The sequence below is a fragment of the Argentina silus genome (assembly GCF_951799395.1).
Source record: "Argentina silus genome assembly, chromosome: 5".
NCBI lineage: Eukaryota > Metazoa > Chordata > Actinopteri > Argentiniformes > Argentinidae > Argentina > Argentina silus.
This window is the reverse complement of record NC_139659.1, coordinates 15,304,168-15,326,764: the sequence shown is the minus strand read 5'-3', so window position 1 is coordinate 15,326,764 and position 22,597 is coordinate 15,304,168. Positions and strand designations below refer to the sequence as shown.

The 22,597-nt window shown below is 42.7% G+C and overlaps 3 protein-coding genes across 5 annotated transcripts; all 3 read right to left on the bottom strand.

The window, feature by feature from the left end:
• Positions 1–1,653: 1,653 nt before the first annotated feature.
• LOC310804596 (guanine nucleotide-binding protein subunit alpha-14-like) lies at positions 1,654–6,372 on the bottom strand. The gene is made up of 7 exons (XM_083669884.1): positions 6,125–6,372; positions 4,335–4,519; positions 4,072–4,226; positions 3,681–3,809; positions 3,005–3,134; positions 2,660–2,813; positions 1,654–2,564 (listed from the first exon to the last, which is right to left on the bottom strand). Exons 1-7 carry the CDS (start codon positions 6,243–6,245, stop codon positions 2,374–2,376), a joined length of 1,065 nt encoding a protein of 354 aa, XP_083526010.1. The 5' UTR covers positions 6,246–6,372; the 3' UTR covers positions 1,654–2,373.
• A 731-nt stretch (positions 6,373–7,103) lies between these two features.
• LOC310804595 (guanine nucleotide-binding protein G(q) subunit alpha-like) lies at positions 7,104–13,085 on the bottom strand. The gene is made up of 8 exons (XM_083669883.1): positions 12,815–13,085; positions 12,298–12,484; positions 11,449–11,633; positions 10,713–10,867; positions 10,348–10,476; positions 10,020–10,149; positions 9,366–9,519; positions 7,104–9,038 (listed from the first exon to the last, which is right to left on the bottom strand). The coding sequence occupies exons 2-8, from the start codon at positions 12,431–12,433 to the stop codon at positions 8,848–8,850; spliced, it is 1,080 nt and encodes a 359-aa protein (XP_083526009.1). The 5' UTR covers positions 12,434–12,484; positions 12,815–13,085; the 3' UTR covers positions 7,104–8,847.
• Positions 13,086–13,700: 615 nt separating this feature from the next.
• On the bottom strand, positions 13,701–22,383 carry hnrpkl (heterogeneous nuclear ribonucleoprotein K, like). Of its 3 annotated transcripts, none has more exons than XM_083670077.1 (16): positions 22,317–22,383; positions 21,238–21,347; positions 20,764–20,861; positions 20,491–20,547; positions 19,435–19,478; positions 18,163–18,235; positions 17,938–18,045; positions 17,395–17,523; positions 16,862–17,172; positions 16,597–16,650; positions 16,067–16,106; positions 15,517–15,532; positions 15,243–15,275; positions 15,069–15,136; positions 14,792–14,961; positions 13,701–14,627 (listed from the first exon to the last, which is right to left on the bottom strand). In XM_083670077.1, exons 2-16 carry the CDS (start codon positions 21,296–21,298, stop codon positions 14,597–14,599), a joined length of 1,293 nt encoding a protein of 430 aa, XP_083526203.1. In that variant the 5' UTR covers positions 21,299–21,347; positions 22,317–22,383; the 3' UTR covers positions 13,701–14,596. The 3 variants fall into 3 exon arrangements, with proteins under 3 accessions (XP_083526203.1, XP_083526201.1, XP_083526202.1); XM_083670075.1 differs by having other exon boundaries at positions 13,702–14,627; positions 17,938–18,051; XM_083670076.1 differs by having other exon boundaries at positions 13,702–14,627; positions 17,938–18,051; positions 21,238–21,344; positions 22,317–22,376.
• Between the last annotated feature and the right edge of the window lie 214 nt (positions 22,384–22,597).

The following is a 22,597-nucleotide window of genomic DNA, read 5'->3' as shown; positions in this document are numbered from 1 at the left end:
TCACGTGCGCTTACGCATATGAAAATACAGATCCCAGGTTTTCTTTTCAGATGCGCCCGGAGGAAATCTGATTGCATTAGCAAATGTGACAAAAATTGCTGATTATCAATAGCATACTGCTGTTTTACTCACAACATGCACACATGCACACACAGGCACACACACACATACTGAATTTAACAAGCTCAGCAGAGGCAGCTGTCCTCCATGGGAGGATGCTGAGCCATCTTACATACACAGTGCAGGACCACAGTGCTGATGACAGCAGTCCCTCCCTCCCTCCCTTCCTTTCTCCCTCTCTCTCTCTTCCTGTCTCCCTGCTATAGAAAATAAATACTGTACATCTCTCTCTTCTCCATCCTTTTATTATCCTTTAACATTAATCCTGTCCACTCACCACTGCTGGGGCACAGGGTTCTTTTTCCTTCTCTTTCTCAGAGCATGGATGTGTTCCAGCCTCCCTCTCTGTCTCTTCCTCCCAGCCTCTCGGTAGAGATGCTCAGCTTACAAACAGCTCACAGCTTCCGCCATTTTGTGGTCACATGACCAGGATTACTACCAAATAAGGGTGATCACCTGCTTCAATAGCTCTGCGCAGCTGCTGCCACTGCTAGTGCAGCTGAATAAGGATGTGTGCATTATTATTAATACACAGGGAATTAATAAGTGTGTGTATGTGTGTGTGCGTGTGTGTGTGTGTGTGTGTGTTAATAGTGCCCAGCTGAGAGGAGCCTGACAGCGCAACTAAAAGAGGTTTCATAAGCACTGAGGGCTAAAAAGAAAAGCTATGATTGGAAAAAGAGCTGATGAATACCACAATACTGTGAAATTCTGAAACTGCAGTACAGAAAGACTCTAAAGACAATTAGAATGCATTGATGGTCTTGGATGCCTTGATGATAGGAAATATTCTGAAGTTGAAGCTTTAAAGCCACAATCCATCATTTTAAAAACAACAAAACATAAGACAGTTGTATTTAGCCCATGAGGAATCTATACGTAATATTCTGAAGAATCAATAGGTATATATACTACATTTATAAAAATGGCTTCATGAATTATGGATTGTGGCTTTAACATAAGCAATACATCTTATCCTCCCACAAGTGCATTAAGGTCCAGAGGACAACAACATGCACATACAAATAAAAAAGCACCTGTCATTTATGGTGATGAGACAAACAGAAACAAGAAGACAATGCACATAAAAAGTCCCATTGTTTGTAGTTAGTTCCTACTACTCTGATTTGTGTATTAACACTGAAGGGAATTTACCACAGTAATTGTTGTAACCTTTCTTTGATGACATATTCTTTTGTCGAGCTCACACTTTTTTTTTTGTTTGCTTAGTCACTCACCTCTGCCTTGGTCTCAGTCTCACCAGTCAAACCGGAAGAGAGAGAGAGTAGACTGACCTCACACAGAGCAGCATGTTTGGTACAAAGGTCATTGCCACAACGTTATCCTGCCACGCCTAAGTCTCAGGCAGATCTGGGAGCTCATACTGTATGGTTAATCAACACCAGTCTGTGTTCTTTACCAAACAAGCAGCACAGCTGTATCATAATACATTAAATATCATTTAGGAAAGACTTTCTCTATTTCTCACAATTTGTCAAATTAGACATGAGTAGGAGAGCACTCTCAGAAAGGTAGATTTTAATGATTTATTCTTAACATATCTCTGTGTCTCTCTTAATCTCTCTTTCTCTGTCTCACACACATAATTTAATTTGAATTGTTTACAAAAAAAGGTTGGTAAATATATACAGACACTGTACACACATCATGAAACATGACATATAGTAAATACAGGTTTCATATACAACACATAGAATAACCTGAAACATGCATACATTGTAACAAAACTATAAAGTAAGGAACAGAGGTTCCAAAGGCATTTACTTCCTGGTTCCACATGCAGGAGCTCTGGGTTGTGAGACAGGGTGGGCCACATTCCTAACAGTGTTTATCTCACTAGTTTTGAAAAATGGGAGGGGGGGGGGGGGGGGGATTCTGGGAGTGAACTTGTTGTTGGTGTTAAAATACTATAATGTCAGCACTCAATTTGCCTCTGGACCCATGGTTCCCCTAGTGAATTAATTCAATTTTCACCGCTGTACACACTGGTACCCCATCACATGACACACAGGGGACAGTAACAGTTATCAATGGTTATTTGTAAAAACAAACCAGCTCAACAATTCCTTTATTTTCTTAATGCAAAACATTGGTTTGTCAAACACCTATAAAACACTTATTGTTAATAAAAAAGTATCAAAATGTTTCTGAAGTTATGACTATGACTGATCCCTTTCATTGCTATAATAGCAAGCAAGCTTATGAAGATCTACTGTACTGACTTACGCTGACCTACTGCAGATTGAAATGTTCCAGGTTGTCTCTAAAGAGTGTGTTCTTAACATCTTTGAAGACGACGCGGATGTTCTCTGTGTCTGTGGCGCAGGTGAAGTGGTTGTACAGGGGTTTGCTTCTGTCCACGTGCTGATCCACATACATATTCAGGATGAACTTCTTCGCAGACTCTAAATCGTTTCGAGGACCTTTGCAAATAAATAAATACAAAACATCACCAGATATCATACAATTCATACAAATGATACCACAGATATGTATACACACATAAAACAAGACTAACCAGTATACATTGGGAAGTAGTCAACAAGGTTGGAATGTGTGATTTTCTCCTCTAGGAGATCAGTTTTGTTGAGGAAGAGGATGAAGGAGGATTCCTGGAACCAGGCGTAGGAGATGATGGTCTTGAAGAGGGCTCTGCTCTCCTCCAATCGGTTCTGTAAGAACAGTATTCAAACTCCATCACAAAAAGTACACTTTTGACAATGACCCACTGTAAGAGGACACAAATCGCTTTCTCTTTGTCAGGGGTAGAAAACAAACAAACAAACAGGAAAAATACTCATATGAGAATAATACACATTGTGAAATAATAATAATACAAAGTCATTTGAGTCTTTGGCCTCACATAATTCTCAGCTTCGTAAAGGACCTGGTCGTACTCGCTCAGAGCCACCAGGAAGATGATAGAGGTGACCCTCTCAAAACAGTGGATCCACTTCCTCCTCTCTGACCTCTGACCCCCCACGTCCACCATCCTGATCAAAACAACATGGTGTCAGGGGACAACTGACACCAGAATATTCACCATCAGGATAAGCATATCTGTTATGCCACCTCACATTACCCTCACATTATCCTAATACTGGTTATTATCAGTGGCATTATTGTCATAACTATTGCAATTCTATCATTAGCTAGTGTGCCATTAGTGCTGTCGCTGTCAGTCACCAACTCCTCATTTCTCCTTTTGCACCTTTTCCACTGTGTAGGATTTGAGCTTTGAAATAGTGCTAAATGGCCATGATAAATCATTGCAGATCAGGCAGTGAGATCATATGATAAAGAACGTTCACTAATGGGCTCAGTTTTGGTTCCCAAAAGCTCTTTGTAAAACCTGGTGTTCGAGCTCGAGCACTGGCCTTTAAGCACCCTTTTAATGTTTTGGTTGTTTACAAGGATATACACCTATTTGCCATGATAAAAAAACAACAACATAGGAATATTTTAAATGTGGCAACAACAGGCAGCAAAGCGCAAAACCACACACTGGACCTTTAACTCCTGCTCCAGAAGTCACTGACCTGAAGACGATGGTCTTGAGGTCGAAGACATACTCTATGATGCCTGTGGTGGGGACTCGTACCCTCAGGATGTCCTGGAGGGTGGGAATATACGAGGAGGCCGCGATTCTGTCCAAGTCACTCAGGTAACTGAAACGCAAATAACAGGATAACTCATTGGCAAAGACTTTGATTAAGATTACACCGTGTTTAACCTATTATGGAGTGTACTGGTATACTGATGTCTGGGAATTGCTGACTTCTTGTATACACACTGCTCACTCATGTCTTTTTAAACATAGTCTGTGTGAGTGAGTATAGTTAAGTCAAGTCAAGCATCCACTTAAAGGAAGGTTCACTATTTGATAGAGTTAAACACTGTCTGTGTGAGTGGGTATAGAGGAAAGCTCACTATTTGGTGGAGTCAGACAGCTGGTACTCCCTCCTGCGCTCGTAGCACTTCTGCATGCCATGGTCACTCCATAGCCTCCTAAAGGCATCTACCTGCCATGGCATTAGTGTGGACACAACGTCTGCATCCACGCTGCTCAGCTTCTCCGCATGGCTCTAAAACACACACACACACGCACGCACGCACACAGTTTTGGATATGACCAAAACACCTAGCTTGTTTTATACCATGGGTTAGGGTTTTCTCAATGATGAGCTTCTTACAATGTTCTGGTCATCAACAAAATCGATGTGCAGGGTCTTCATGGCCTTGATCATGGCCTGAAAGGATTTGAAGATGTTCTGGAACACCAGTCTGGTGAAGCCTCTCCTGTCCTCCTCTGAGTAACCCGAGCCATGGATGATCCTCATCTGTTTGATAAAGGTGCTCTTCCCACTTTCTCCAGTCCCTGAGCAATGAGAGGATGAGGGGAATGAAGGATGGAAATTAAATAAGATCAAAGAGATGCCAGAAATATAACTACTGTGACACAATCAGATGAACCTCAATACCTTGCAGTTACAGGCTTACTATACAACAAAAATACTACCGTGTGTGTGTGTGTGTGTGTGTGTGTGTGTGTGTGTGTGTGTGTGTGTGTGTGTGTCTGTTCCATAACAAAACACCACTTTATCCACACTATTGCATACTTTGGCTTGTTGGCCATTATAGTGACCTTTCAAGACGGAAAACCTCTCAAAGAAGGTTGTTAACCACAGTTGAAGGATATGGTAGGTTTGACCTTTCCTCAATGTCCTGTAATATCTAACTTGTTCCTGAAATAACCCACAAACAATTAATGCTTTTTATAGTAAGTAGTTTAAATGTTCTGTGTGGAAAAAGTAGTCCTTGGCTACATTACAATCATATGGGGCTGATAATAATCATGTCACCATCAGAAATTAGGGTATCGAAAATGCACTGCATAGTACTGGCCTGTCCTTGTATGACTATTGATTCAATACAAACTGCAAGGCATAGCTGATTACTACTACATACTACATAGCCAGAGAGAGAGAGAGAGAGAGAGAAAAAAAAAAAGTCAGAATGTGCTTCATTACAGGCTGTAGATAGACGTGTGGTTCAGGTGGTTCAGCAGATATGGGTAACAATAGAAGGGAGACTGTTTGGTCACTCTCTCAGTATAGTACGAGTAGGATTGCTCTTCAGTGATAACACACATTGGTCAATTCACATAGGGACTGCTATCTTGTGGCAATGACTCAACAGTTAAGGCATTGAACTCAGTATAAGATATTCACTGAAGCAAATTCATGTGAATTTAGAAAATTGTACTGTTTACTTAACCAAAATATTGACAACTTCTTATTCATGACCTTTTTCAGAGCAGGAAAATCAGGACAGCACTAACTTCTATGTAGGTGAATTATCTACTGGTTAAACAGGTTTCTATCAAATATGTGGAGAATGGGGTTTAGGTGACTCATGCCTATTCACCTCTCTACTCAAAACTACCATGATAGCATCATGGAAACATTTACAAAATCATAAGGCTACTGCAGTACCTCCTTGATGTAAAGACTATGTGTATGTGACCTCATCCCCAGGCTTTTCTGTCTGATGAACAAAATGAATGTATCAGGGGCAAGTTTATACAGTACATTGTTTCAATAGAGTAGAATTGGCCTACATAGTTCATTTCAATTAAGAAACAGGTAGCCAATTGTGTAATGTATTGCTATATATTGAGCAGAGACATGAATGTTCAATGCACATTTAATTTAAATCATTCTATCCTCCCCCCAACACACACACACACACATTTCACAAATCTGACAGCCAATTGGATCTATAATACAATAGCATAATATACACTTATGTCATTGTGTAGAAACCATACTATACGGTCCCTGCAATACACAATTTGATTTATGATTGATGAGTCTTTTGATTCTTTACACACAGAGGAAAACTTACCACCTCCTTCCAAGTTCTCTGACATATCCCTTGACTGTACAAGTTTACATTATATAGCTGCTACTTTATGACTCACCTAAAAGCAGCAACTTCAACTCCCGATGTGACTCTCTCTTATCACGGCGGAGCTGTCTCTCAATTTCCATGTGTATCCTACGACTATCGATGTCTTCATCAGACATACAGCACTCATCCATCTTTGAGAAATCTTAAATTTAGTAGCCTATAAATTGCGACGTGTGCGAAACTGACATGAAATAGATGAATAACGATTGCGTTCGGGCAGCACTGCAAGGAGAATGTCCTCCTCTCCCGGAACAGGTGAATCGACTAAAATTCACAAGTCCTTTTTCCTTCCTTGTTAGGCGATAGGAGCTTGAGCGTCTCGCATTCCTTCCGTACAGGTGTAACAGAGACATGAAGTTACAACAGTTTCTCTTCTCTATTCGTTGGAACATTAGTTCGTGTTGTTACTTCTGTGTTGTTTTGTGCTCTATCAATGCTTGCAGGTATGCTGCTGTATATGTCAAATTCTTGGCCATTAGTAAAGATTATGGCACTTACTCTAGTAGAGGAATTCCTTTACACAGCCAGGTCTGGATTTATGTAGGCTTCTGATCATATGAACCAACAGGGTTTGTATTGTATGTGCCTGTTGAACTGTGCAATAAGTTATGACATAACCTCTGACATAGGATCACACCTCTCACCTGGATAAAATGTGTATTTACATGTAGAGGCACCACGTACATTGCCTGAAGAAGACATCATATTTAGCTTTCATTTACAATATTCAGCAATGAATAAACACTTTATGCCTATATAAACAATGTCAGTTAAGACATTATTCATGGCATATGGATCTTGACCTGAATATTCAACTGAAGTGTTGCTGTGATAGTACACACACAAACACATATTTTGTTCTTAAAAAAGAAACATTCTGCTCTAAGTCTCCCAGATAAGCCGAGAGAGGCAGACATACTGTAATTTTCATCATAATGATAATCTACACATTAATATACAGTTAAAAAAAGACAAGGAGTCAATTGGGAATTATTTTATTTCATCACAATAACAAAACATGGTCCAGAGACAATTTGACAAAAATGTGTAATGTGAGATTTATTTTAAGACCTTAAATTTACACAAAACAACAGAGGTGTGTGAAGATGGGTCACGTATTGCATCCAATAGTGCAGAGAACGTTTTTTATTAATTAATATAAAAATGTAAGTATTTATTCGTAGTCTCAAACACATATAAATATGATTCAAGAAAAGAGTGCAATAAATTAATGCCTGTGTTGAAAACAGGCCATTGGACACAAAGTAATCTTTCAGCAGGTAAATTGAAACACTCATTTTACAGGACCTTGATACTGGAGAGCACACAATAATTAACGGTGCCATTTGATATTTACAAAGTGCAAGGAGTAACTGTATATCCGGGGAAAATGCTCAGCCCTTTTTCATGAATGATTTTCAAACCAGAGAGTTTGTCAGTAATGCTCATTAAAATTGTCCCTGAACTGAAACTGTGCCAAAGCAATAGGATACATCTCCACTGAGACCTTAAAGGAGAAACCAGTCCCTCATAGAGGATGAGGAACAGATATGCACTTTTATGGGGGGATGAAGGTGTGGTACAGTATAACCATTGATAATAAGTATAACACTAGTAGTTCACATGTATCACAAAAAATGTCTCCAGTCAATCATATTTTGGGTGAAATACGGTGGATTTCAGATTTCACCCTTCTTTATAGGGTGTCCTGCTAATGGAGGTAATATTAATTTGGCAACACATAACCCACACTTATATACTGTACCAAATACCAACAGTAAAACAACAATTTGCGTAAATAGTGCAAATAATACCTAAATGCAAGTGTACCAGTAAGTGTTCTAAGGATGATTACTGTTTTTTTTTTTCCCTCTGAACTCAGAGAAAGACTAATCATTTAAATACTTAAACGATGTATGAATAAAATAAAAAATACAATGTGACCGACTGACATAAGTGATGTGAGGTGCTGCATAGCAGTTATCTAAATATCCTCCTGAGGTGCTGCCTACACACTACACCATGTAGGAATTCCTACGGTCAGATAGCCTTTCACATTACATGAAGAGGAGAAAGTTCCATCTCAAAATAGTTGAGGCTTTCACACATAACAAGTACAACGTGGGGCATGAGTGGAATGAAATATCAAACATGTTTTGATATTGTCCAGGAGGTCCCCGAACATCACACATCAAACGCGGTCGGAGAACCTTTCATACTACCCGGATTTTGTTCCCGTTTTGTCCCGAACTTCCTAGGAACTTCTTATGGCATCCCGACCAAGGAATTCGTGGCGAATATCATGTAGTGTGTATGCAGCTAAACGGAGCGCAGATGGGTCACAGATCCCCAGAGACCTGGAACATGAAAACACTTTTTCCACTCTCATGAAAAGTGTTTACACTGTTTTAGTGTGTTTTACAAGAGTTCATAACTCTTAATGCACACCAGAATCCTCTCTCCTCAAAAAGGCACAATATTATGGAGTATCAACATAAAATAAAAAAAACATACCACTTTACCACTGCAGTTGGTGAGCAGAAATCCATTGGAAATAAAACAGTCATTTGAGGAAGGTCTCTGCAGTTTCGATTTCCCATTGTGGGTAATAGTGTTTTCACCGTAGAGAAAGGCATAGCGAAGCAGTCTGGAGAATTGTGCTCTCTTGGCCCTGGTCTCTGACTGCTGTAAAAGCAGATTGCATTAAGGTGTTACCACAGTCCACAGGAGTCTTTAAACCAGGTTGTATTCCTTTAGATTCAGGTGTAGGATGAAGTCCTTGACAGCAGCGAAGACAAATCGAATGTTCTCTGTGTCTGTTGCGCAGGTGAAGTGGGAGTAGATTACTTTTTCTGTATCTGGATTCAGGTCCGTAAACATATTCAAGATGAAGTCTCTTCCTTTCTGAGCATCCCGCTGAGGGCCTGAAAAAGAGAGATGGAATAATATCAGTCATGAAATCATGACATATTCAAATAATCATCGCTTTCAGAGAAATAGTATTGTGGCTGTCTGGGATTGGTCACAAGGGACGTGGCTGATCTAGGGTGCGAATGGTGTTAGATGGCTTGGTGTTGTTTATATACACCAACTTATCAAAGGAATATATGAATGTATATAACTGAGTAGTTTCATTAGTTCACTGCGCACTATTCAATTGTGCATTGACTGGTGTTGACAATGTAAGGCTGGTCCACGCAGACACAAAGTTCTTAAGAGTTTTTCATTAGCAAGTAGAGGTGTGCTTTTACCATCATATTCAGGGAAGTAGTCCACCAGATGTGAGAACATGATTTTCTCTTCTAGCAGGTCTATCTTATTCAAGAAAAGAATGACTGAGGAATTTTTGAACCATTGGTAGGTTATAATTGTGCGGAACAATGCTTTGCTTTCTTCCATTCGATTCTGTGAGGGAAAAAAAAAAACACAAAATGCAATGTTGAAGAGTCTAGCGGCACTCTTCCATCTGATTCCGTCAACCGCAGTGTGGTTAAATTACATAGCAGTGATTGTGCATGCAAATACTGTACAGCAAACAGCCCTCTCCACCGTGTGCAGTGCATAGAATCTTTCACAGTGACTGAAGGGCTCCCCCTGCAGGTGAAAACTGTGCATTAACACTAAGCAGGTCAAGGTCCAGCCCATGAATGTATGAAGTCCAGGTTGAAATCAGCTAACAGGATGGGGGGATGGGGGATGGGCGATGGGGGGGGGTGGCTGGGCGCTGTCCATGGAAATCTGGGTCATCTCTACATAACAGTTTTGGGCTTATTCAACATGAGTGGTGAAACAATGTGCCACTGTGCTCTGGCTGACGAGTTGATTATCACTCACTGGATCCTCCTCTCTCCACTGTGCACTCACTGCCCACTCTGATCTCACCTCACTGCCCACTCTGATCTCACCTCATTGTCCGACTCCACCAGGACTTGGTCATATTCACTGAGAGCCACCAGGAACATGATAGACGTGACTTTCTCAAAGCAATGAATCCACTTCCTCCTCTCCGAACGCTGACCACCCACATCCACCATCCTGAAACCAACAGTGTGATTGATAATGGCTCGAGCTTAGGAGGATCAAAGTCATAATGTTACTACGTGGTAATTAATAATTACTACACTCAACTGAAAGGCATGGAGCAATGTCAATATTTGCATTCAGGTCTGTTTAGATGTCTACTAGTGTTAACCACCAGGCTGGCAGAGATAAAAGTTGGGTGTCTGGGCTTACCTGAAGACCACACTCTGAAGGTCAAAGGGGTACTCTATAATGCCTGTGGTGGGGACCCGGACCCTCAGCACGTCCTGCTGGGTGGGCACATAAGACGACTCAGAGATGCGATCCAGTGCATTCAGGTAGCTGAGGACATAGCATGACACAGAGATGGGGTTAATGTAATTCTTAAACTGCTCATTTCCTAATTATGTCACTTCTCGTACGTCATTAACTGAATTAATGAGATACAGATTGTTCATCTGGCCGTTACCATTATTAGATCAATCGTACATGTATGAGCAATGATTGTTAATGTAACTGGTGTTGGACACAGTGGCGTCTGGCAGAATCTGAGAACAGTGGCGCCTGTGTTTACTCACTATTTGGCAGAGTCTGAGAGCTGGTATTCCCTCTTTCGATCATAGCATTCCTGGATCCCTGGGTCGTTCCATAGACTCTTAATGGCGTCTACATAAGGGTCTGTAAACACTGTGACCTTCTCCACATCCACTCCAATGACAATATTTGCATGGCCCTGTAAGAGGAGAAACAGAGTGATTATTAAATGAGAAACCTCGCCGCCTCAAGGGTAGTCCAGTGGTTAATGTGTCTGAGTAATCACACATTCCAGACTGAATGGAGCAAGAGGGCAGGGGGGGGGGTTGTTTTCGCTTGGTCTCAGACCTACCTGGAATTGAAATAGGTGTCAGCACATTCGTGTGAGCCTGTGTATTTGTGTGATTAATATGATGGCTTTTAGGGATAAAGTGCCGGACGATTAATCAAAGTAATTCTGTCTCTCCCATGGCATTTGTCCCAGGGGTTGCCCTACTTTGCGAGCCTACATACAGTCAAACCACATGTGTACGTTTCACAAGACTGTCCATCCTGCTCAGTAGCTATGTAATGACATCACCGTCAGGCTAGCAAAAGTAAACAAAGTTGGAGATATGATTACATCACCTAACACCTTATTATGGGCCCCAGTCACCCTCAGAGGCAGTAAGCTCTGTATACATATAGCATGACGCAACAACTGGTATCTGTTTGTATACCAAAAAAGACTGTTGTCCAATACAGAGAAGTTTGTATAGAGAGGTAAAGGTGTCACATTACCTCGTTATGTTCATATTTGTAGGGGATCTGTAGGGTCTCCATGGCATGGATCATGGCCTGAATGGCTGTGAAGATGTTCTGGAACACCAGTCTGGTGAAGCCCCTCTTGTCCTCCTCTGAGTAACCCGAGCCATGGATGATCCTCATCTGTTTGATAAAGGTGCTCTTCCCACTCTCACCAGTCCCTGAGCAATGAGAAGATAGGTTAACAATCACCACAGTTTCACTTCACAGCTAATAGTACTCCCTTAGTCATGGATTTTTTTTTTTTAACCTTGAGATAGAATATCATCTTTCTAATGTAATGTATTATGTCATCAGATGTGTTGATCAATTTGATCAATAACGGTATGCAATTGTGCTGTGAATTTCATATGAACCAATGACATAGATTTCTGAACCTAAATGGGCGATCATCCATAGCAAGAGTCGAACATCTCTGAGAAATGTTGGCCTGTACGCAATTTAAACGACCAGTCGTTAATCGTAACAATTCCCTAGGCAAGTAACAAACGACATGGGCCTGTCTGCTGTAAACATTATTTTATTGAGTTATGATCACTTTAGCTCCTGGCAAGGTGACAGTCGTTCAGCGTTACATTAATTGGGTGTGCCACATTTTTTTACAGAATTGCGTGGGAGCTCATTACCTCCTGTCAATTATGTTCACGTTGAAAGTAGGCTAGTCCAAAGTATTAAACTTTGCATAACTGCTGCCTAAATGAAACAATTGTGTTTCGTTTCAATATGCCTAGATTTGTAGTAAAGTTTGCGCAATATCTTGAACTTAAGTGCATAAAATATGCCCAAAGGCATTTCAACGTAAATTAATTAGAGAACATATTTTACCGAGGAGCAGCAGTTTGAATTCCCGACGCGAGTCTTTCTTGTCCCGGCGGAGCTGCCTCTCGATCTCATCGTTGATCCGTCGAGCTTCTTTTGCCTCCTCGCTGAGGCAACAGGCCCCTACGGAGACCAAAGTCATGACTCTCCCTCGGGTCTTGAAAACACTTACTTTGGGCGAGGTGGCCTGTATCTAATAGTGAAAAACAAACACACATTTTGAAAATGTTACATCGCTATTTAGCAAACTTAAAGGGACAGCTTTAACGGAAAATATGTTTTGATTAGTCTATAAGCTCCGTGGATTCCTCAAACTGTCTCATGTAAACGATAGATCTGGATATCTCCGTAAGCGTAATTACGCGAATGCGATTCCTAGCAACAGATTCTTACAGCAGATATAAAAAGCATGTATCTCTTTCTTTACACCATCCTTGTATGCTGCGGTCATCTTACTATTTAATTCTTAATTGACTATAAACAAACTACTTCACATATGTCAATAAGGAAATGTTTAGCCTACCCCTAATAGTTGAACTCCGGGCGTGGTGTGGCTGAATATGGCGGACTTTTAGGCTACTCCATATATCGTTACCAACTATTTTTTTTAAAAACAAAATTCTGTTATTCTCCACGGGAAAAGAAGATTCCGGACATGCTGGTCCGGTTTACATAATGCCTGATCATGATTCATTGATCAACTTCGGCCTATCTTTTCTATTTCCACTTTCGTTTGTCCCATCTGTGATTTTCATTTCAAGGTGCAGATCCTACCATCCACTCTCGGGTTGAGTCCTCCCGAACCATGTGACGTTCGGAGCTGAAGAGGGGTGTGTTTAGATGGGAAAGGCTCGTAAGGGCATGTCCATTCAATAGATTATATTGAAACAAATTTCCGGTGGTAAATAGAAACGGTGGGCTGTCCATAACATAAATAAATAAAATCTTTAACAGTGGAAAATACGGGAATGTTTCCTGTTCAACATAATTTGCAATTATTACATGTAATAATTATGACAACTCTATCGCGGTAATACACTGATTTGAGAGCAGATGACTTCATGATAGTTACACGTGCCAGAATTGTTTGTAACATTTTACATTGTTGCACTGTACATGATACAAACATGACTCCGGTTACTTTGTAATGACTAAAACGTGTTCTCACTAGAAACTAATTATTTACATGTCACTGGGAGGAGATTAGAAATGCATTTCAGAGAAAAAACTATTAATGATAAGCATGTACAACCAAAATGATTGCTTTAAGTTAAATCTAAGATGTTTTAATTAGATACCTATTTCCTAAACTATTCAAATTAGGACCATCAGTTGCATCATGTCTCGTGAGTTTGCTTTACAAAGGAAGGCATGATTAACTAGAGCAGCAGTTTCAGTAACCAGACCCCTTTCACCTACTTCTACCGTATCATACAAATACAAAACCCATCACATGTTTAGTAAAAGGTGGCACAGACTTTATTACTCAGACTTGCAGCAGATACTACACAAACACCACAGGGGGGTAAGAAAGATGAAGAGGGGGACGTGCCACTTATGGACAGAAACGCTGCAATCCCCTCCCAACTGACTGGCATCTAGAAAGATCCCATCTAAAATGTTAAAAATGCTTACAAACCGACGTAAAAAACAAGCTTTTGCAAGACTAAATGGATCCAAATGTCAATGATTATGTATGAATTCATTACAGCAAGTTCATCCCCACAAGTGGCTTGTTAAACAAGAGCTGAAATCAGGTAGAAAATAAAAAGATAAATCAACTTAATCCACAGAGCTCTCCTTTTGGCCCTATCAGTCTCCAACAAAATAAAACGATCTTACAGATCTTTGCACTCTTATTCATCTAATGAAATGATTACTGTATATTTACATTTTTATACAGCCCCTCGCCTTTCAGTGAAAAACAAAATTGCAAAAAGAAATTCTCTAATTTTTTTTTTCAAAAATCATAAAATGTTCCTTACAAAACAAGATTACATTCTGCATGCTGTACTGACTGGGGGTAGTGGCCCCCATGAGGCCGAGAGTGAAACACACAGATGAGTTTACTCTAAATACAGAACAGTACAAGAATCCAGAAAAAAAACAGAAAAAAACAAGTAGCGCGAGAAAAAATGGGATCCACTCATTCGACAACCTTTGAGAATTTCCAAACTTTTCTAATTAAAATATGGTGTATTAGATGATGGGGGGGGGGGGCGCACATCTACCCAAAGCAGAGGAATGTTGGCTCTGAATAGAAGGAGCAAATGGGCATGGCAGTTTGGCTTCACTCCTCTTCCTCTTAGAAGAACCGACCAGAGTACTGCTTCACACTGAAACACAAAACATGCATAAGTGAAAAAGGGAGGCATGTTTAGGATAGGAAGCCTTTATGTAAACAAACTGTTACAAAGCCATGCTGCCTGTAAAGCCTGGGTTGGGTGTGGCGGTGGGGTGGGTGGACCTGGTCAGTCAGGTTGGGCGCAGCAGCACATGCCTGTTCTGCAGGAGGTACTGAGCATTCTGAATCTGGTCCTGTGTTCCAGTGATGGTGATGATGCGGTCCTCAGAGCCCTCTAGTGGCTCGTCGATCTTGATGGACGCCCCAGACTCGTGACGGATCTGCTTGATCCTCTGACCACCCTTCCCGATGATGGATCCAGCCAGCTACAATGGGAGAACCACAGTTATTTTCCACAGTTGGCTGTGTGAATGGGGCCTCTAAGGCGTTATATGACTATGGTTGAGACAGAGAGACTTGTCTTTTTACTCACATCTTTGGGGATGGTCACTTGTGTCGTGATGACAGGACCTCCAATGTCACTGTATGACCCTCGGCCACCTAACGGGGAGTGGGAGAGACCACCTTTAACTTCCATTGTGGAAAATGGCATTTTAGAAAAATCAACTAAATGAGACAAAATTAAAAAGGATCCAGTCACACTCACCAGACTGAAAGGGCTCCCACGAGGAATTGTTGTCTTTGAAAAGATGAAAAGGGGGGGGGGGGGGGAGTGAGTAAAAATATATCACATTGTGACTGACAGACACTGAAGCAGTAGACCAGAGTGACACAGGGAAGGGCTTGGTTGTGCTTCACTAAGGCAGGGAGAGCAGAACAACTGGACAGAAAATACTATATACACCTTGATCTAAGAAACCTTCAAACTGGTTATACGTTAACCCTACCATGAGCAACAACAGAACAAAGCAGAGACTCACCATATCCACCTCCACTCTGTATTCAGCAGGACGTATGAAAGAGAAGAAAGACTAAATGAGACACTGAAGACAGACACTTGCATTGGGAGAAATAATAAATCACTGCTGCATTAACAGAGCTTCATTATTCTGTGCACATTAACTGTTGAATTTCTTAATCCAGCTACTGTATATTGTTGGTGGGAGGACTTCAGAGCACCCTGTTTGGGAATTGGTGAGGGTTTTTACCTAAAGTTCATTTGTTAGCATGGCGGCTTTGGACTACGTACTCAGCTGCTCCTTGGTAACCAAGGAGACAACTGTTGCCAAGCAACAACAGGCCTAACCAGTGTGCTTTAGTGAAGAGCGCCACAGTGTCCAAACGGCTGTGCTTTCACTAGGACAGAAAAACAATCCCAATCCATTTACACACCAACCAACATCACATCACCACCATCTGAGTGTGTGTGGGTTAGCAGCACTACTAGTAAACACAAGACAACCAACGGAGGCTTTGTGACCCTCCCCTAGCATGCTACCGACAGCCAGGTTAGCGCTGGGGGTCACTTACCATACTGTCGTAGCGATCTCCTGGTCTACCTCTCCTGTCGCTGGAAACAGATAAGAGGGGAGATTCAGGGTTACATTAACATGATCTTGGAGAGACAGACAGTGGGCCAAACCAAGGGGCTGACAGGGCTGACAAGGGACTGACCAGAGTCAGTGGCTGAAAGTCTCCTTGGCTGTGGTTAAGAGACCTGAGAGTGTGAAGAGCTATGCTGACTTGACAGATGAACGGTAAACCACTTCTGAATGAGGCCGGGTGACTAGACGTTCTGACACAACCCGGCTAGGCAGAAATATGGCCCTCTACTAATGGGGGTGTGAGTTTAGACTTAATATAATTCTATACAAATGCCAGGTGGAAATCATTCATTAAATCAATAGTGAAGGAATAAATACAACGCGAGTGAAGTCAACCTCTCACAGTAATCTTTACACCCCAGAGTAACCACATATCACGGTGCCGATTTGAAGAGAGAAGCAAAGTCGCACCCAAACCACCCTGCTGGTGTTGCTTTAGAGAGATGGATGACTTACTTTGGTCTGTCGTCCATGCTGCCATGATAGCTCTGGTGGGAGAACCGGTCACCTCTGCAAACAACAAGAGAGCAAGGACAACGTGAAAACAATGTCATAAGACGTGTATGAAGAATTAGGTAGATCAAGAAGGGTTTGGTCCATGTAGCAATGTTAACATAAGAGAAACACAACAGCATATGTAAATATTTATACTGCCTGAGGTGAAAGTGGTTTCTATAAACTAACATTATAAGGAAGTAAATTAAGTAAGACTGCTCCTTACCCTCCTCTCGGTGGTGGTGGAGGGGGGAGAGGCAGGTTCCGGGCCCTGCTCCCTCCACGCCCTCCTCTGCCTGGCGGGGGTGGGGGGGGTCCCCGGCGCGGGCTCAGGTCATCGTAGTCCCTTCTGGAGGGGGGCATGGGTCGTCCTCCACGGCTAGGGGGCATCCGCTCAAAGCCGCCCCGCCCGCGCATGGGGAAGCCCCCCATCGGCCGCCGCCCCCGCTCCTCAAACATCATGGTGAAGCCGCCGTAGTCGTACGTCTCGTCGTAGAAGTTGGGGTCGTACGGCTGGGCACGGCCTTTAATGGGAGCCTGCAGAATGACACTACATCTTTTAGACGACTATTGAAATGACATTTTCTCCGGATCAGGTTGTGTGAATGGAGTATGTCTCCCAAAGTAAATAACTGAAGTACCTGGTGATGAGGTGAACAGTAGTTAACAGCTCAGACGTCGTTCATTAAGTTAAAAGTGCATTTCACACGGTCACAATACACTGTACAATAGATAAGAGAGAACGTGGTATGATCTCACCTCTGCTATCAACTCCAGGATAACTTTAATGCACTCAACTACGCGGTCTGGCTTCCCTCCCACCAGCACCACTCGGTCAGTGGAGTGAGGACAGCACTCCTGGAACAGCTTAATGGTGGTCTGAGTGTTCTACATGAGGGAGAGAGGACAGCCTTAATAAATACACTCCCAAAAAAGGAATTCAGCAGCACAATGCCATATAGGATCCAAAATATGGCTACCCTTATGTTTTCATAAGCGTTGCATATTAAATACAATAATCGATGCACTCCCATTTGGACATAGATTAGCGCGGGACCGAACAGGTACATCTTTACACGTTTCAATGAATCATTGTCAACAACTTCGTCCTCATGCATGACTATTCAAGCCAACCATTTGGGACATTTCAATGCATTCATTTTTAAAGCACAGACCACTAAATGAGCCCCTGGGAGTAGTAAAACCTCCCAGTCGTTTACTGCTGATTGACTTATGATACATTACAACCCAATGAGGCACTTGAACCCCACAAAGCCCACAGGCATCCAGCACCAAGCTTACCTCTCTCAACTCCTTTATCTTGGCACCTTTCACCCCTATTATGCCCCCAGCCAAGCTCTGGTGGATCAGCAAACGCAGCTCACAGTCAAAATCAATCCCGTTGTAATGCTGGTACTGGCAAGGAAAGAAAGTCCAGTTCATTCCGGTCTATACAGCCTTTACTGTTCCACCTTGAGGATTCCAAACAACAAAACCTACACATCTACAGGGGGAACTCACACTCACCTCTTCCAAGGTAGGGATGATCTTCAGCAGGATCTCTCCAATAGTCTCTATGTCTGCACTGACGCTCAGGATCCTGAGGGAACCATGTGTGGCCAAAGGAATTGAGGCAAAACAGAGGGAGGACAAATGGCAAAAAAAGAGGAAAAAAACATACTTTAAGACTAACAACACTAGTGAGAAACAGACAAGCACACACAAAGAGAGTTAAAAAGAACAAAGGAAAAGGAAAAAAGAGGACTGCTGTATACTGCACATCTTTGACTTTCCCAATACTGGACTGAATAACGAGCAACTGACATGCACTCGCTGACCTCACATTCAACAAAGAAAGTCAGGCCTGAGGAATGGGCAGCTTTGGAAGGGCTTTAGATTACGTGGGGCACACTGGCCACACAGTCGGGGGGGGGGGGGGGAGGGAGAGAGAAGCCTTCTTTAATCCATCCCACCACCAGCAATTTGGGGAGAAAAAAAATGCCATCACAAATCGTGCCACACTGGCACACCTTCTCATGGTGACTGGAGTGGGGAGGGGGGGGGGGCAGGGGAGGAGGGGCAGAAGAGAAATAAATAAAGGAAGCAGGGGGGGTGGGGAGGGGGCGGGGGGCAGGGGATGCGAGTGGTAACCACTAGGTGGCAGACAGGAGCGAGGGGGGGGGGGGATGAGAGGTTTGGCAGGCAGTCTGAACTGATGGGGCCTGAGAGAAACCAAACAGGGATGCAGCACAAGGAAATAAAGAGACAACAGTGATGAGTGACAGAGTGGGCAGAGCCTCAGCAGAGCGCTCTCTCAGATCATGAACAGTGATGTTGAGAACAGTGGGGTGGGGGCGCGGGGAGGGGGTAGGGGGAGGGGGGGGGAGCAAGGTGGGCTACAAGGACAGGGCGAGAAAGATATCTGCTTTCCACAATTCACGATAAATACCACAGCAAGGAAACAACATCCAACAGCTGTGCTCCTTTCACTCAAAATTTATATTACTAGAATTGGATTTTTGTATCTCTGTACGTGACAACTGACTTCATTTATACCTGAGTGACAAAAAGGGTCCAAATTAAATGAAATACTTAAAATGGGGGGTGGGTGGGGGGTAGAGGGGGGAGAAGACAGAAAAATTAAATGGAACAATACACGTCTCTTAAAGGGAAGGGGTGGGGTGGGGGGGGGGGGGTTCTATATGTATAAAAATGTTAAAATGAAACAGAAGGCAGGTTATCAAAGACATGTGTTCTCTGTTCTAATCAGGCAGTGAGGCAATAACTGGTGGGACATACCGCTCTGGGCCACTGCTGTCAGGGACAGATACACTTGCATTGTACTGCATTGGCCGTGGAGGTTGGCATTGGGCAAGGGCATTCAATCACAAGATGTCAAGTAAGGCGCCCGTTTAGGGAGGGGCACGTTTATGGGCGGGGCCAACCGGGGTGTCAGGTGGGCGTTCAGGGGCGGAGGTTGGGCCAACGTCAGGGTGGGCAACGCAGGAGGGGCATGTCGATCCAGTACATGGGCAACGGAGGAAGGTGGCCAAAAATAAAAAAGTAAAGGAGAGGGAAGAGGGGGAGAAGGAATACATTTTAATTGAATACAGGCTATACTCATCACTATATTGTCCAAAAAAGATGACTGGTGAGTGCACAAGAACAGGGCAGCTGATCTGATCCAGCTCTAGCAAAAGACAGTGTTGCATGGGACTGCAGGGCTACTGAGGTTTAAACAGACTATAGGTCCGCTCAAGCTTTGAGACACCTGTTGAGGGGGTTTGTCACATCTGCACAGTCCAGTATAGCTTGAGTGCTGTGAGGGGCAGTGAAATCACATTCAGAGCCTTGAGAATACTTTCCTTGAATCTGAACCGCCAGCAACCATCCCACCCTTGACCCAAAATCTCATCCAATCAAGCCAAACCATGTCTGTCCACATGAGCCAACCTATAGATGTGTCATTTGGGCAAGAGAATCAATGACTATTTGTGAAAAAAGCTGCAGTTGTTTGCCCCCGTCCCCCCAATGTTTTCCTAAACATGTACCATTTGACCAATCAAGTCAAACAATACATTCAGACGATTAACAACAATCTGAATATAGACAGAATATTAGCAGGAACAATTTAATAGGAGGCTTTAAGTTATTTAAAATCACTCATTTGTGCTTCCGTTAGCAATGCGGTCAAATCTATTTATTGTGCATATTTAACAAGATTAGAGAGTGTGAAGCACTTGTTGGATACCACAAGGCCTATGGAAATGCTGGTTTATAGAGGACATTATTCTAGCTTTACAGCAAATCCCCCAGATGAGGAAAGATTTGAAGACACCATCCCTGTGTACTTACGTCTGTGCGTAGGGCTTTTATATTCTTGCCACCCTTTCCAATCACCGCGCCTGCATTCTAAGGAGAAACAATAGGGTTTCCTTAGAAACAGAATAACTGGTAGAACATGGTTCTGGCAGTAATACAGGAATGACAGGATTTTGTCTCAGTCATGGGTCAGAGAGTAGAGAAGAGTGATACTGACGGAAGAACTAACAAAATATTATTAAAGACAACTATTGGCACGTTGTTGTATATGCCATGAATGATAGCCAGGAGACATGGAGGACTTACTTTGCTCTGCAGCAGTACCCGCAGCTCAACCATCTCATCTGTGTTGCGAGAGCGCTTGAAGGCCTGCTCCTCATCCATGTCCTCAGCAGGGCGCTTACCTGAGGGAAAAACCTGCAGAGTTAGCCCGATACAATATGCTGTCCCCTACACAGTTTCTAGTCAGAAGCCGACTGCATCCCAGCATGTCTTCAGCTCCAACCACGCGACTTCCTGGATTAAAACTGGGCAAAACAACTCACAGAACAGCAGCAACTTGGACAAACCCCCAGCCATCTGACATGCACACATGGCACCAGCCATTAAGCTGTATGATACTGTTAGCTTCTTTTGTAAAGACTAGGTTCTTGAAGACAGCTCTAGGCCTATATTGTTTCATGTTGAAGTTAAGTTGGTCCAAGGTGGCTTTTACAAACATCTATAAAGGGGTGGCACCACAAGCCTAGCTTTGATATTGCACAGAACTCTCTCCCTCACCGTTAGTGTCAGTGTTGCTGAACGTGGTCTCTTCTTCCTGCTGCTCAATTTCTGTCTCCATTGTCTTGCACCAGCGGTGAAATGCGAACAGGCTCCTCTCCGTGGATCTGCTAAGAGGACAAAACGATGGCAATGAAACTACTAATACAATTCTGTGGCTGAATCACGCAAGACTGGAGAAAAAGCAAAAATCTTTTGGATAAACTACACCAATCCAAACGTGTAACCTACTTAGTTAAAAACCTATTCATGATTCAATTCCCACTCATACTTCAGTGCAGTTTTCATGAGGTATTGCAAGGCAAATGGCATTAGGATTCACTCTCCGAGGATACATCACCCAACAATTGATACGGTTTATAGGTACACTACCCAACCCATTAATGAACCATTGTACTGTGTACAGTTACAATGCTATTTACAAATCAAGTGACTTCAAGCACACCTTTGCACACCCAGTTTAAATATCACTTGTGCATGTGATTGTTGTGTAGGTAAAGCACAGTGGGGTGCTCTGCTAGGCCTGTTACACAGCATCGCCGCTTAGCTTCTTAGCTAACTGGGTACTAGCTGAACAGCTTTGTGGCAAGTTTTAGGGTGCACGGCTAACATTAGCTACTTTCAGACGCTTGTTTACTAAATATATAGCCAACTGGTCTAGTTAGCGAGCTAGCTGACACCAACCAACCTCTCCGGCTAAACGAGTCGTTCGGTATTAGCTTGCTAGCTAACACTTTTCTCTTCATATTCGCTAGTTGATAGCCAACAAGCTAGCTAACTAGTCTTTGCTTAATGCAGTCAGTCAGTGTTGTAGCTACCGTTACCAGTGTCATGCTAAGAGTTCATATAACTTAGCCAAGCTTATATCATTATAGCAATGCCATAGCAAATAGCTAAATTAGCTAGTTAACGTTAGCTAGCTAGGCTAGCAATACAGTTCACGAGGCGTGTCCTCGTTGCGCCTAAACTTGATTTTCATTCGCATTTAACCGATTCCATTGTTCCAACTCTCTGGCATAAATAGCATTAAATAACTGAAGCATGGACCTAAGAAAGAAACAACAACATATGAAACAAACCTGCAGTCAAACCGCGTTCTCCTCCACAGATTTTTGTCCAGAAATTATTTGCAACCAACCTTCCCGATTAAAGCAACGTAGATGGAACGGCGACCGTCTTCATTCACTGATTGGAGAGGGCGCGTTCGATGACAACAAAACTTGTCGAAATATTGGATAGATAAGCTGTCATTCAAAACCAACACCTCTTCAAACAAATGTAAGAGGTTGGCAAATTAGCTGACGGGCACGAACCATCTGATATACCAATCAGTAGTCTGGGCGGGACTTACTGGCCTCAG